Source organism: Entelurus aequoreus, linkage group LG04, assembly GCF_033978785.1.
Source record: "Entelurus aequoreus isolate RoL-2023_Sb linkage group LG04, RoL_Eaeq_v1.1, whole genome shotgun sequence".
In the NCBI taxonomy this organism is placed as follows: domain Eukaryota; kingdom Metazoa; phylum Chordata; class Actinopteri; order Syngnathiformes; family Syngnathidae; genus Entelurus; species Entelurus aequoreus.
In genome coordinates this window covers 68,076,891-68,089,891 of record NC_084734.1, presented here as the reverse complement: position 1 = coordinate 68,089,891, position 13,001 = coordinate 68,076,891, and the positions used below count along the sequence as shown (strand labels likewise).

At 38.4% G+C, this 13,001-nt stretch overlaps 1 protein-coding gene across 13 annotated transcripts in view; it reads left to right on the top strand.

The window, feature by feature from the left end:
• Positions 1 to 13,001, top strand: part of tenm2a (teneurin transmembrane protein 2a) — a 639,454-nt gene that overhangs the window by 541,789 nt on the left and 84,664 nt on the right. For 8 of the 13 annotated variants that reach the window (XM_062045573.1, XM_062045571.1, XM_062045577.1 and 5 more), the window contains 2 exons: positions 6,617 to 6,843; positions 7,366 to 7,561. In XM_062045573.1, coding sequence (XP_061901557.1) covers positions 6,617 to 6,843; positions 7,366 to 7,561 — 423 coding nt within the window. The remainder of the gene's footprint in view (positions 1 to 6,616; positions 6,844 to 7,365; positions 7,562 to 13,001) is intronic. The other 5 variants (XM_062045574.1, XM_062045572.1, XM_062045579.1 and 2 more) reach the window with 1 other exon arrangement.

The following is a 13,001-nucleotide window of genomic DNA, read 5'->3' as shown; positions in this document are numbered from 1 at the left end:
GCTTCCGTCAGTCTACCCCAGGGCAGCTGTGGCTATGAAAGTAGCTTACCACCACCAGGTGTGAATGATTGATGGGTTCTACATGTAAAGCGACTTTGGGTACCTAGAAAAGCGCTATATAAATCCCAGGTATTATTATTTGAAACATGGAAAATCTTCAAATTGTTTTTTTCCATCCATCCATCCATTTTCTACCGTTTGTCTGTTATGGAGTCACAGGGGGTGGTGGAGCCTATCTTGACTTTTTATAAGAAACATTTTGACAAGAATGTTTGACAAAAAAGTGACATTTCAATATAAAGTGGCCAGAATAGAAATGTATATAATCATATAAACTATCATTATTCACTTAAATATGATTCTAAATCTGTCATATTTTCCTTTACTTCGGAGTGCAACGTAGACCTTAGCTGATACATATAGGATTATCTTCAGTGGATAATACGAATAGTAATAACACATCAATAATACATCATTTTTATAATGATACTGTTAGTGTATCTCATTGGGGTTCAGTCTCCCCGTCTTTAAAACCCACTCTGTTTCCAACTTTAATCGAGGGCCTTTGAACGCATCACAATTACGTGCAATAAGATGCAAATGTGAAACGTGTTCATAAACTTCTGACATGCTGCCACAGATAGCTGTATTATATTGTTACCTTCCTTATATTTTATATTTATTCCAAACTGCTGGTGCTGAGTGTAAATGCTTAAATGTGAGCGTTGATGATGTTGATGCTTTTCAACTATCCAGGCGGAATGAACCATTTCACATTTTTGACAGGCGGTGTAGGTAGTAGTCTTAAGACATTCTTCATTTGATTCAAGCAACCTTATTAAAGTTAAAGTTAAAGTACCACTGATAGTCACACACACACACACACACACACTAGGTGTGGTGAAATTACCCTCTGCAGTTGACCCATCCCCTTGTTCCATCCCCTGGGAGGTGAGGGGAGCAGTGAGCAGCAGCGGTGGCCGCGCTCGGGAATCATTTTGGTGATTTAACCCCCCAATTCCAACCCTTGATGCTGAGTGCCAAGCAGGGAAGTAATGGGTCCCATTTATATTACTGAACTTTCACGGCTATAATAGCTTCATAATACTGTAACATTTAACATTAAATTTGTATCGACATTAACATTTATTTACACGTTGTTGTTATAACTTTCATATTTAAATGTCTTTACCTTTACAAAATCCCAGGGCCGCCCTGTGCTTGGGGCCTATGTCCAACATCCCCACAAAAACCAGGGTTGTTCGTCCTGTCCACACTTATGATGAAACATAAAAATTCTTATTGAAACATCCACATAAGTCAACAACAAGCACATCTCAACACAAATCATGACATATAGTAAGAACACAGTATGATGTTTTTCTATAACCATTCCACCATGAATGGAATGGCAAATGTGTATAATTAATCATGGAAGTATAAGTGTGTTTTTATCGTTTGTTTTGACAAAAAAGAAAGGAATAAAGACGAGAAATTTGCACACCATACAAGCCTCGTCCTTGAGGCTTTTATGTACAGTTTTTTGCTGGATAACACATTTTTGTGCCCAAATGGGCTCACACCAACTAAAAGATGCCCATAAATTATGACACCGTATGAGCTGTGCTATCACTATGAGCTTTTTAAACACTTTGCTGAGTTATGGCGAGCTGGAGTAGGTTTATTATCCCACGTCAGCAGCCAAATAAAACATCAGCACCTTACCCATCAGCCCTTACTGCATTGTATCTCATCCTTTTAAGGACCCCCATGCGGTTTTCTAGTTTCACTTACTCACGCAGCTGGACTACTTGTAGGCTGCTGCTTTGTGCCTAAACTCTGTATCACTGTGTTCCCAAACATCTAAGTCTAATGCGGCTTTTGTTCCTTCTCCATGTTACTTTTTTTTGCTATTCTGCACACAGCGCCGTTCGATGGTGACCTGATTGTTGGTTGCTGCAACTCTGCCTGGGTGTCTGTTCTGTCTACAGCCTCACATTTTGGCACAGATAACGAAGGCTTTATTTCAAAAGTACCATGCAGCGCCAATGTGTCACAGATAACATTTACTTCCAGGGCCGCCCCAGGCTAAATTGGGTCCCTAAGCAGAGTTTTAATTTGGGCCCATATTCCCCTATTACAAAAAAAAAAATCACACTTTTATGTCAAACAATTTTTTACTTTTTGAATCAAACTTGAATTGAATTTGATGCGTGTTTTGTACTAAAACAATAGTGTGTTTTGGGCATAAAATAACAAATTTAACATAACGTTGCACATGTCTCTGACACAACTCTGACTAGGATTTGTCCGTGGAAGGTAATCCTTAGAGGTCCACGTGTACTCAAAGCGGAGGCGGGCGTCCGCCAGTGCTGTGTGCATGAAGCTCAAATGTTATGACCACGCAGATTCAGATACATGTGTACTCATGTCACACAAAACACTGCTCAGCATGTATTTTTCACATTGACCTGCATTACATGGGATCTGCATTTTGCCACCGAAGCACATCATGAAATTAAAGGCCTACTGAAATGAGATTTTTTTATTTAAACGGGGATAGCAGATCCATTCTATGTGTCATACTTGATCATTTTGCGATATTGCCATATTTTTGCTGAAAGGATTTAGTAGAGAACATCGACGATAAAGTTCTTAACTTTTGGTCGCTGATAAAAAAAAGCCTTGCCTGTACCGAAAGTAGCGTGACGTCACAGGTTGAAGAGCTCCTCACATCTGCACATTGTTTACACCAGCAGCGAGAGCGATTCGGACCAAGAAAGCGACGATTACCCCATTAATTTGAGCGAGGATGAAAGATTTGTGGATGAGGAAAGTGACAGTGAAGGATTAGAGTCCAGTGCAGGACGCCAGGGTGTATCTTTTTTCGCTCTGACCGTAACTTAGGTACAAGGGCTCATTGGATTCCACACTTTCTCCTTTTTCTATTGTGGATCACGGATTTGTATTTTAAACCACTTTGGATACTATATCCTCTTGAAAATGAGAGTCGAGAACGCGAAATGGACATTCACAGTGACTTTTATCTCCACGACAATACATCGGTGAAGCACTTTAGCTTCGGAGCTAACGTGATAGCATCGTGCTTAACTGCGGATAGAAACAGAAGAAACATGCCCCTGACTGGAAGGATAGACAGAAGATCAACAATACTATTATTACTTCTACTATCAGGAGACACCGAACCAAACCCTGGACCTGTAACCACACGGTTAATGCTGTCCAGCCTGGCGAAGCCTAGCAATACTGTTGCTAACGACGCTATTGAAGCTAACTTAGCTACGGGACCTCGACATAGCTATGCTAAAAACATTAGCTCTCCACCTACGCCAGCCCTCATCTGCTCATCACGACCCATGCTCACCTGCGTTCCAGCGATCGACGGCGCGACGAAGGACTTCACCCGATCATCGGTGCGGTCGGTGGCTAGCGTCAGATAGCGTGCCTGCTATCCAACTCAAAGTCCTCCTGGTTGTGTTGCTGTAGCCAGCCGCTAATACACCGATCCCACCTACAGCTTTCTTCTTTGCTGTCTCCATTGTTCATTAAACAAATTGCAAAAGATTCACCAACACAGATGTCCAGAATACTGTGGAATTTTGCGATGAAAACAGACGACCTAAGCTGGCCACCGTGCTATTCCAAAATGTCTGCTTCAACCCGTGACGTCACACGCAAACGTCATCATACCGAGACGTTTTCAGCCGGATATTTCCCGGGAAATTTAAAATTGCACTTTATAAGTTAACCCGGCCGTATTGGCATGTGTTGCAATGTTAAGCTATCAGACTGCGTGGTCGGTAGTAGTGGGTTTCAGTAGGCCTTTAAAATCAGGCCAGTGTATGAATGAAATGTTTTCCACTACAATTTCCGACACAGTTGATATGCCTGGTCGAACTTGCTGCAACAATTTGCCTGGAGCAGCCTGTGCCGAGCACCATTGAAGGCTTTGGATTTTTTGTTGAAATATCCCACAATGCATTGACGGCAGCCATATTGGTAGGCTTTGCTCACCAAGAGTCATTGTTTATGATAACTCTATGCAATGCACACGTGATATTTCCAGACTATTCTGTGGGAGAAAAAGCATTCCATTGGCTTTGATACGTTGGACAAATACTGTGAGTCATTAGATAAGAAGTCCCTTTGTCATTATAAGGAAAAAACATCCGCAATTGGGTGTAATAATCCTTACCAGATCGACAAGTCTGAGTGGAACAGAGACCACAACATCTTCCCTGATGTTTCATACCCGGACTTTGTGAACTCCTTAGTTTTTCAACCCTGCCCATTTTACACCTTGAATGATTTTCAAAATCATAACAGTCTAGAAAGCAATGACCGCTTTGTTTACAGATGGGCTTGTGCCGTTTGTGTTTATCTGTATAAACCCAGTGGACATTGTGTCATCCAGACTAGAGTCATGCACTCTCATAAATGATCCGACCCAAGTTTGACACTCTTGTTAATCACGTATAAACAATCTAAGGTCATCTCAGCACACTGTGACAGTAAGGCGGGATTTGGAGAACGCTGTTCTCATATCGCTTAATACCAGGGGTCCCCAAACTACGGCCTGCGGGCCGGATACGGCCCCTCAGCGTCCAAAATCCGGCCCGCAGAGTTAAAAAAAAACAAACATTTTTTTTTATTTATTTTTTTGTATTATTATTATTATTTTAATTTGTCCTTACTAGTCCATTTTCTACCGTCTCCTAGCCACTCAGGCAAATCATATTGTCTAAAAATGCATTTTACCATCGATAACGTGACATGCAGCAAGTGCGCTCTTTAAGTCAATTAGTGCGCGAGGAATATATATGTATGAATACATATATATATATATATATATATATATATATATATATATATAAATATACACACATATAGACACATTTACATATATACACATATATACACATATACATATATATATATACATGGACATATACATATACATAGACATATACATATATACACACACATATATACACATTTACATATACATATACATATATGCCGACACACACACACACACATTTACATATAATTATATATATATATATATATATATATATATATATATATATATATATATATATATATAGCGCGGCCCCCAGCCAAATTGTTTTACCCCAATGCGGCCCCGGAGTCAAAAAGTTTGGGGACCCCTGCTTAATACAGTATCCATTATCAAAACAATTATTATCAAAGTTCTTCGACCAAGCACATCAAGCTAATGCAAAGTGGGGCTGTTATTTTTTTAGAATTATTTCTACTTCCAAAATGTTCTTAATTACCTGAAATGAAATGATCTGAAGGCAGCACGGTGATACAGGGGTTAGTTCATCTGCCTCACAATACGAATGTCCTGGGTTCGATCCCGGGGTCTTTCTGTGTGGAGTTTGCATGTTCTCCCCGTGACTGCGTGGGTTCCCTTTGGGTACTCCGGCCTCCTCCCATCTCCAAAGACATGCACCAGGGGATAAGTTGTGTCATAAAGAGAAACACTAAATTGGCCCTAGTGTGTGAGTGTGTCTGTCTATCTGTGTTTGCCCTGCGATGAGATGGCGACTTGTCCAGGGTGTACCCCGCCTTCCGCCCGAATGCAGCTGAGATAGGCTCCAGCATCCCCCGCGACCCCAAGAGGGACAAGCTGTAAAAAATGGATGGATGGAAATGATCTGAACAAACACAAAGTTGTCAATAGCACGTCACATATGATTGGTTGATAGCTGCTATCCACGCTTGCCTTCGCCGTTCATTCTTCTTTTTAGCAGCTTGCCCCCTTTCAGAAATAAGCTTAGGAATTAGATAAAATCTAGTAATACCTCTCCCACCTTGATCGTGGTGATAGTGGCAGTTGACAATCACATAGGTCGTCGGTATTATCAGAATCACTGAATGAATGATCAGCAACAATTAGCATGTTTACCAACAAAGCCTACCAATGTGGCAATGCATTGTGGGAAATGTAGAAACATCTGAAGCTTTCTACTCGCGGAGAATACTCCTACATATACATACATATCACCGACTGCTCTGCAAAACAAGCAAGTTGAGCATCTTCACTTCCTTGTCGTCACTGTAGAAAAATCTAAATAACACGCAGGGATTGTGGGAAATGTAGTGTTTCATGGAAATTGTACAGAAAACATCAACCCGGAAGTGTGCACGAATGTGGAATCTCTGATGACTGCAGAGATTCTGCACCGAATCCGCTCTGCCCACAGTATGCTGGAGTGTGTCTGTGAGAAACAAGAATGTTTGGAGGTTTTTGCCATTATATTATTGCCAATGATTGAGCGTTAGGGGGCTAGGAATGAATTTGCGGTAAAATGTCATATAGAGCACCTTGTCATTCATTAATTTAGTTCATAAATTAATTAATTCTTCAAGCTAAACGAATCACGGGCCCTATACACGGCGCCTGTTATGCGTATAGAAAGGGTCGGCCTTTATCTCTACATAAACAGTTAGATAGCTAATGGTGCCTGACTGCGCCATGACTTCTATCAGCGGATTATTTGTCTGTAAACTGTGATGATTAACTATTGATTCTGACAATCAATGCGTATAATCACAGATTATGCAGTTTCTTTCCCCCTCGCACCAGGACCATGGGCGGGACGGAACAGCAGCATAGACACAGGCAACATTGATGTGGGGAGGCGAGTCACCCAAGAAGTCCCACCTGGAGTGTTTTGGAGGTCCCTGCTTTACCTCAGCCAAGCCCAGTTCCTCAAATTCAACATATCCTTGGGCAAGGATGCCTTGTTTGGCGTGTACATCCGCAAGGGCCTGCCACCCTCTCATGCACAGGTAAACAGTTCCCATGGTAGACACTAGCCCTGCAGCATCTTGGTAGTGATGTTTAAGTCCCAGAAATAGCCTTTTTATTCACTATGTCTGTTTTGATCTGCTAAATTAGTCCTGCACATGCAGCATCCATTAGAATGCTCGCCTAAGTCGTGGGACATTTTGTAAATCATTTGTGACTCATTGCTGGATAACACAAATTGAATCCATGATTTACATTTAATTAAATCTCATAGTAATGTGACTTTTACGGCCTCCTATTAGCTTGAAAATACGCAATTAACAGCTACGTTGATTTGTAGATAACCGTCTCACTTCCTGAACTGACTAAAGCCTTTAGAAAGCATTAAATCTGTACCCACTGGGCTCCACGGTAAAGCGCTCTGTGCTGCATTTACTGTAACCTACAGTAATCTTAGTCCTTGTACTAATCTTTATTTGCCTTTCTACACAAAAGCATTTAACAATACCCATCGCGAATTCACTGAACTTTCTTACTACCTTTTTTCTCATGTTCCCCTGCAGTACGACTACATGGAGCGCTTGGATGGGAAGGAGAAGTGGAGCGTGGTGGAATCTCCCAGAGAGAGGAGGAGCATCCAAACTCTGGTCCTCAATGAGGCCGTTTTTGTTCAGTACCTGGATGCTGGAGCCTGGCATTTGGCTTTCTACAATGATGGTCGCGAGAGGGAAACAGTTTCCTTTAGTACCAACATTATGGGTGAGTCAGCAAGTAAAGTTGTAGATGGACTTAAAACTATAGCAGTGACTGACCGCTTAGATGGGATGTTATGGAGTGGTGGTTTTACAAAAGGTGAATTTAAGTGTGGAATCAAACTGATTCGGCACTTAGACATTATAAATTGTATGGATGCAGCATATTTTCCAGCATTGTTCTAAACTTCAGTTTTACTTGATATACATTCAGTACGTGTCCATGCACTAAATTAGTACGATTTCTCAAATAGATTGGCTCTAAATAAGCATCCTACAACCCATGGAAACATCTAATCCGATAGTGTTCGGTTTTTAAAAGTCAGACAAACACACCTGGATTATGCGATTGAAAAACAGATCTCTCGAGGGTGTGTGTGCTGCTAGAGAGGAACCTTCGTATCACGCATGCACCAGTCTCAACGTGCGGGATATAACCCAGAAGCAGATAAAATTCAATGAAAACATAGGTAACCATTGGAATGAAGAGTAGACTGTTTATTTGCTTTACAGATTAAAATGGCATTGCATTGACGGGAGAGAAAAAAGTAACTGATTTATTTCAGATGATAGTTGAGGAAATGGGTCAGTTAAAGACTTGAATGATGCCATGGACAGAAATCCCACCTTGATGTTACTCACAGAACTGACAGAATAAGAAATAATCACAATTGTGAATTAATCTAAATCCAAGACCTCAATTTGCTGTAACGAACCAATTTAAAATACTGTAGACAAACAGAAGTTTACAAGCTATAATCATGTTTCCTTACTTCCACAATTTTCTAAAATTATTAATTATTGATTATTTAACAACAGATTGGACAAATTCATGAATTCAAGTGGAACATTCACGGATAGCCAATACGAATACAGAGGTAACATTTTAACATTTGACACAGTTAACCATAACATCTTAAATGACAATGTAGAACAGTATGCATCAGAGGGCTGGTCTTGAAATGGGTAAGAATCTACTTAAAGGGTAACTGCATTTTTTTTTTTTTTTGCCTATCGTTCACAATCATTATGAAAGACATGACGACAGAAGGATTTTTTTTTTGATCAATCAATCAAAGTTTACTTATATAGCACTTAATCACAAATGTCTCAAAGGGCTGCACAAGCCACAATGACATCAGATTCCACATCAGGGCAAGAAAAAACTCAACCCAATGGGAACAATGTGAAACCCTGGAAGGGACCACAGGTGTGGGGATCAATCTCTTCAATCTCTTCATAAACTACATTTTTAGAGTTAAAAAGGACTTAAAATTAGTATTATTCACAGACGCCACGGCTGGGTTTTTTCCTAAGAGAACACACAGAAGCTTATACAAATAATAACAAAAGAAATGAACAGCTCAAAGAGTTGGTTAAACAAAAAAAAATATTTTCGTTCACAGTAGAAGAGAAAGCCAAACTCAAATACAAATAGAGTAGACATCGAAAAAGTTAAAACATCTAATTTTGGGTGTAATAATAGATGGTAAAATGAACTGTAAATCTCATATAAAAATATACAACATAAGTTTGCAAGAAATATGTCAATAATAAATAAAGCAATATGCAGCTCCCTCCATCAGTGTGTGAATGTGCGTGTGAATGGGTGAATGTGGAAATACTGTCAAAGCGCTTTGAGTACCTTGAAGGTAGAAAAGCGCTATACAAGTATAACCCATGTATTATTTATTTATACCTTCTGCCCATGTGCAGCTGGGTTAGGCTCCAAAGAAATGAAACAATGTACTGATATGATCTAGTTTAACAATCTTTTCAAATTCAAAGTGTTTACAAAGTCCAAAGAAAATAAATCTTGATAAACGTTATTGAAAAATTAGACAATCCTATTAATTTCATTATGTGAATCCTAAATTACTTAGCTATTTATTTATGAGAACATCATTATTGCTTATTCATGAATCCAATATTATGTACTTACTTACTTAGTTATCTATTTATTCATTTGATTACTAATTTATTTATTTATCCATTATTTGTGTTACAGATTGAGTACAAAACATGTGTTAGACATTGCTCTGAAACGAAAAGGGATAGGATTAAATATGTTCTGCTTCTTCCTTTTCGTACATGCTGTAATGAGAAACTGGAAATATGTAATGTATCATATTGTAATTGTATGCATGTTCGAAACAAACTAACACCATAACCATAACATCTTAAAGACAAAGGTCACTGCCATTAATGCGCTAAATTAAATTCTGCAAATAAAAAATCAGGAATTATAAATCAAATATTTTCAGAGTTAAAAATCTAAAAAAAATTATAAAATAAAATAAAAAACTTTTTACAACCTTCTAAATATATTTTTCAACACCCCGAGAGCCCTCTGGACATGAAATAACATCCATTAGTCACCTTCACACTCTTTTTATCCAATGTAGTCATGCTCCCTGAGGCTGAACCAATCAGTGGCCACGATACTTGCTGAACATTACGCTCTGGTCTCCTCTTATGGCAAATACTACTTTAGTATTGATATTTTAGGTGCATGTCTTTGGCGCTGGGAGGAAGCCAGAGTACCCAGAGGGAACCCACAGAGTCACGGGGAGAACATGTAAACTCCACACAGAAAGAACCCGAGCCCGGGAAATGAACCCAGGACATTCTTATTGTGAGGCACGAGCATTCTGCTGCCATATATATATATATATATATATATATATATATATATATATACACTACCGTTCAAAAGTTTGGGGTCACATTGAAATGTCCTTATTTTTGAAGGAAAAGCACTGTACTTTTCAATGAAGATAACTTTAAACTAGTCTTAACTTTAAAGAAATACACTCTATACATTGCTAATGTGGTAAATGACTATTGTAGCTGCAAATGTCTGATTTTTGGTGCAATATCTACATAGGTGTATAGAGGCCCATTTCCAGCAACTATCACTCCAGTGTTCTAATGGTACAATGTGTTTGCTCATTGGCTCAGAAGGCTAATTGATGATTAGAAAACCCTTGTGCAATCATGTTCACACATCTGAAAACAGTTTAGCTCGTTACAGAAGCTACAAAACTGACCTTCCTTTGAGCAGATTGAGTTTCTGGAGCATCACATTTGTAGGGTCAATAAATGCTCAAAATGGCCAGAAAAAGAGAACTTTCATCTGAAACTCGACAGTCTATTCTTGTTCTTAGAAATGAAGGCTATTCCACAAAATTGTTTGGGTGACCCCAAACTTTTGAACGGTAGTATATATATATATATATATATATATATATATATATATATATATATATATATATATATATATATATATATATATATATATATATATATATATATATATATATACATATGTGTATATATACTTATATGTATAAAAATATATATATATTTGTATGTATACATATATGTATATATATACTTGTAAATATACATGTGTAAATTTGTATATATGTATATATATATATTAGGGCTGTGAATCTTTGGGTGTCCCACGATTCGATTCAATATCGATTTTTGGGGTCACGATTCGATTGAAAATCGATTTTTTTTTTCAATTCAACACGATTCTCGTTTCAAAAACTATTTTTTCCCGATTCAAAACGATTCTCTATTCATTCAATACATAGGATTCCAGCAGGATCTACCCCAGTCTGCTGACATGCAAGCAGAGTAGTAGATTTTTGTACTAAGCTTTTATAATTGTAAAGGACAATGTTTTATCAACTGATTGCAATAATGTAAATTTGTTTTTACTATTAAATGAACCAAAAAAATTACTTATTTTATCTTTGTGAGAATATTGGACACAGTGTTGTCAAGCTTATGAGATGCGATGCAAGTGTAAGCCACTGTGACACTATTGTTCTTTTTTTTTTTTTTTTATAAATGTCTAATGATAATGACAATGAGGGATTTTTAATCACTGCTATGTTGAAATTGTAACTAATATTGATACTGTTGTTGATAATATTCATTTTTGTTTCACTACTTTTGGTTTGTTCTGTGTCGTGTTTGTGTCTCCTCTCAATTTATTGTATTGTTTTGTTGGATTGATTAATTTAAAAAATAAATAAATAATTTAAATAAATAAATAATTTTTAAAAAATCAATTTTTTAAAAATGAGAATCGATTCTGAATCGCACAACGTTAGAATCGCGATTCGAATTCGAATCGATTTTTTTCCCACACCCCTAATATATATATATAGATAGATAAATAGATAGATAGATAGATAGATGCATTATTCCAGTCCAGTTGCATTTGGCAACACGGCAACAGCCATAGAGTCAAAAGAGGGCCGCTTAGTTACATCAAACATTCATCAACAAACACCTTGTTTGTAAAAACTGAATACTAAAAACCAAGTTAATTGTTTTCTGAACCTGAAGAGCCTCAATTCAACTCAAGTGTGTTCACAACATCAGTATGAGAACATGACAGAGTGAGTCAAGCGGAGGGGTAGAGAATCCTTCAGAGAGTATTGTTGAGAACGAGAGCCTGAGGTGGCGAGGTGACACCGCGTAGAGAGTAAAGAGGGGGAGCTTGTACAATGACATAATGGTGGGGAGCAAAGCCAAAATGGTATGAAGTGGCAGGAATGATGTGAGGAGGAGGAGAAGAGAGGGGACATTAGGAGAAAAGGCCAACAAGAGCTGCCGATTTGTAGGAAATAGATGAGGACATATAACAGGAGTGCATGGGGATCTTTCCGGTTCTGCTTTGTGTTGGAAGAGTGGGATCTGCCAAACATATATTGGAAGACTAAAACTTTTGGCTTTCCTGATACCAAAATGTGCCAGAAGAAAAAGCTCAATAACTTCAATGTGCATATCAAACTACAGTGGAACTTAGATTTCGGAACTTAAAGGCCTACTGAAATGAAATGTTTTTATTTAAACGGGGATAGCAGATCCATTCTATGTGTCATACTTGATAATTTTGCGATATTGCCATATTTTTGCTGAAAGGATTTAGTAGAGAACAACGACGATAAAGTTCGCAACTTTTGGTTGCTGATAAAAAAAAGCCTTGGTCCTACCGGAAGTAGCGTGACGTCACAAGCTGGAGTCCTGCTCACATTTCCCCATTGTTTACACCAGCAGCGAGAGAGATTCGGACCGAGAAAGCGACGATTACCCCATTAATTTGAGCGAGGATGAAAGATTTGTGGATGAGGAACGTTAGAGTGAAGGACTATAGTGCAGTGCAGGACGTATCTTTTTTCGCTCTGACCGTAACTTAGGTACAAGGGTTCATTGGATTCCACACTTTCTCCTTTTTCTATTGTGGATCACGGATTTATATTTTAAACCACCTCGGATACTATATCCTATTGAAAATGAGAGTCGAGAACGCGAAATGGACATTCACAGTGACTTTTATCTCCACGACAATACATCGGCGAAACACTTTAGCTACGGAGCTAACGTGATAGCATCGGGCTCAAATGCAGATATAAACAAAAGAA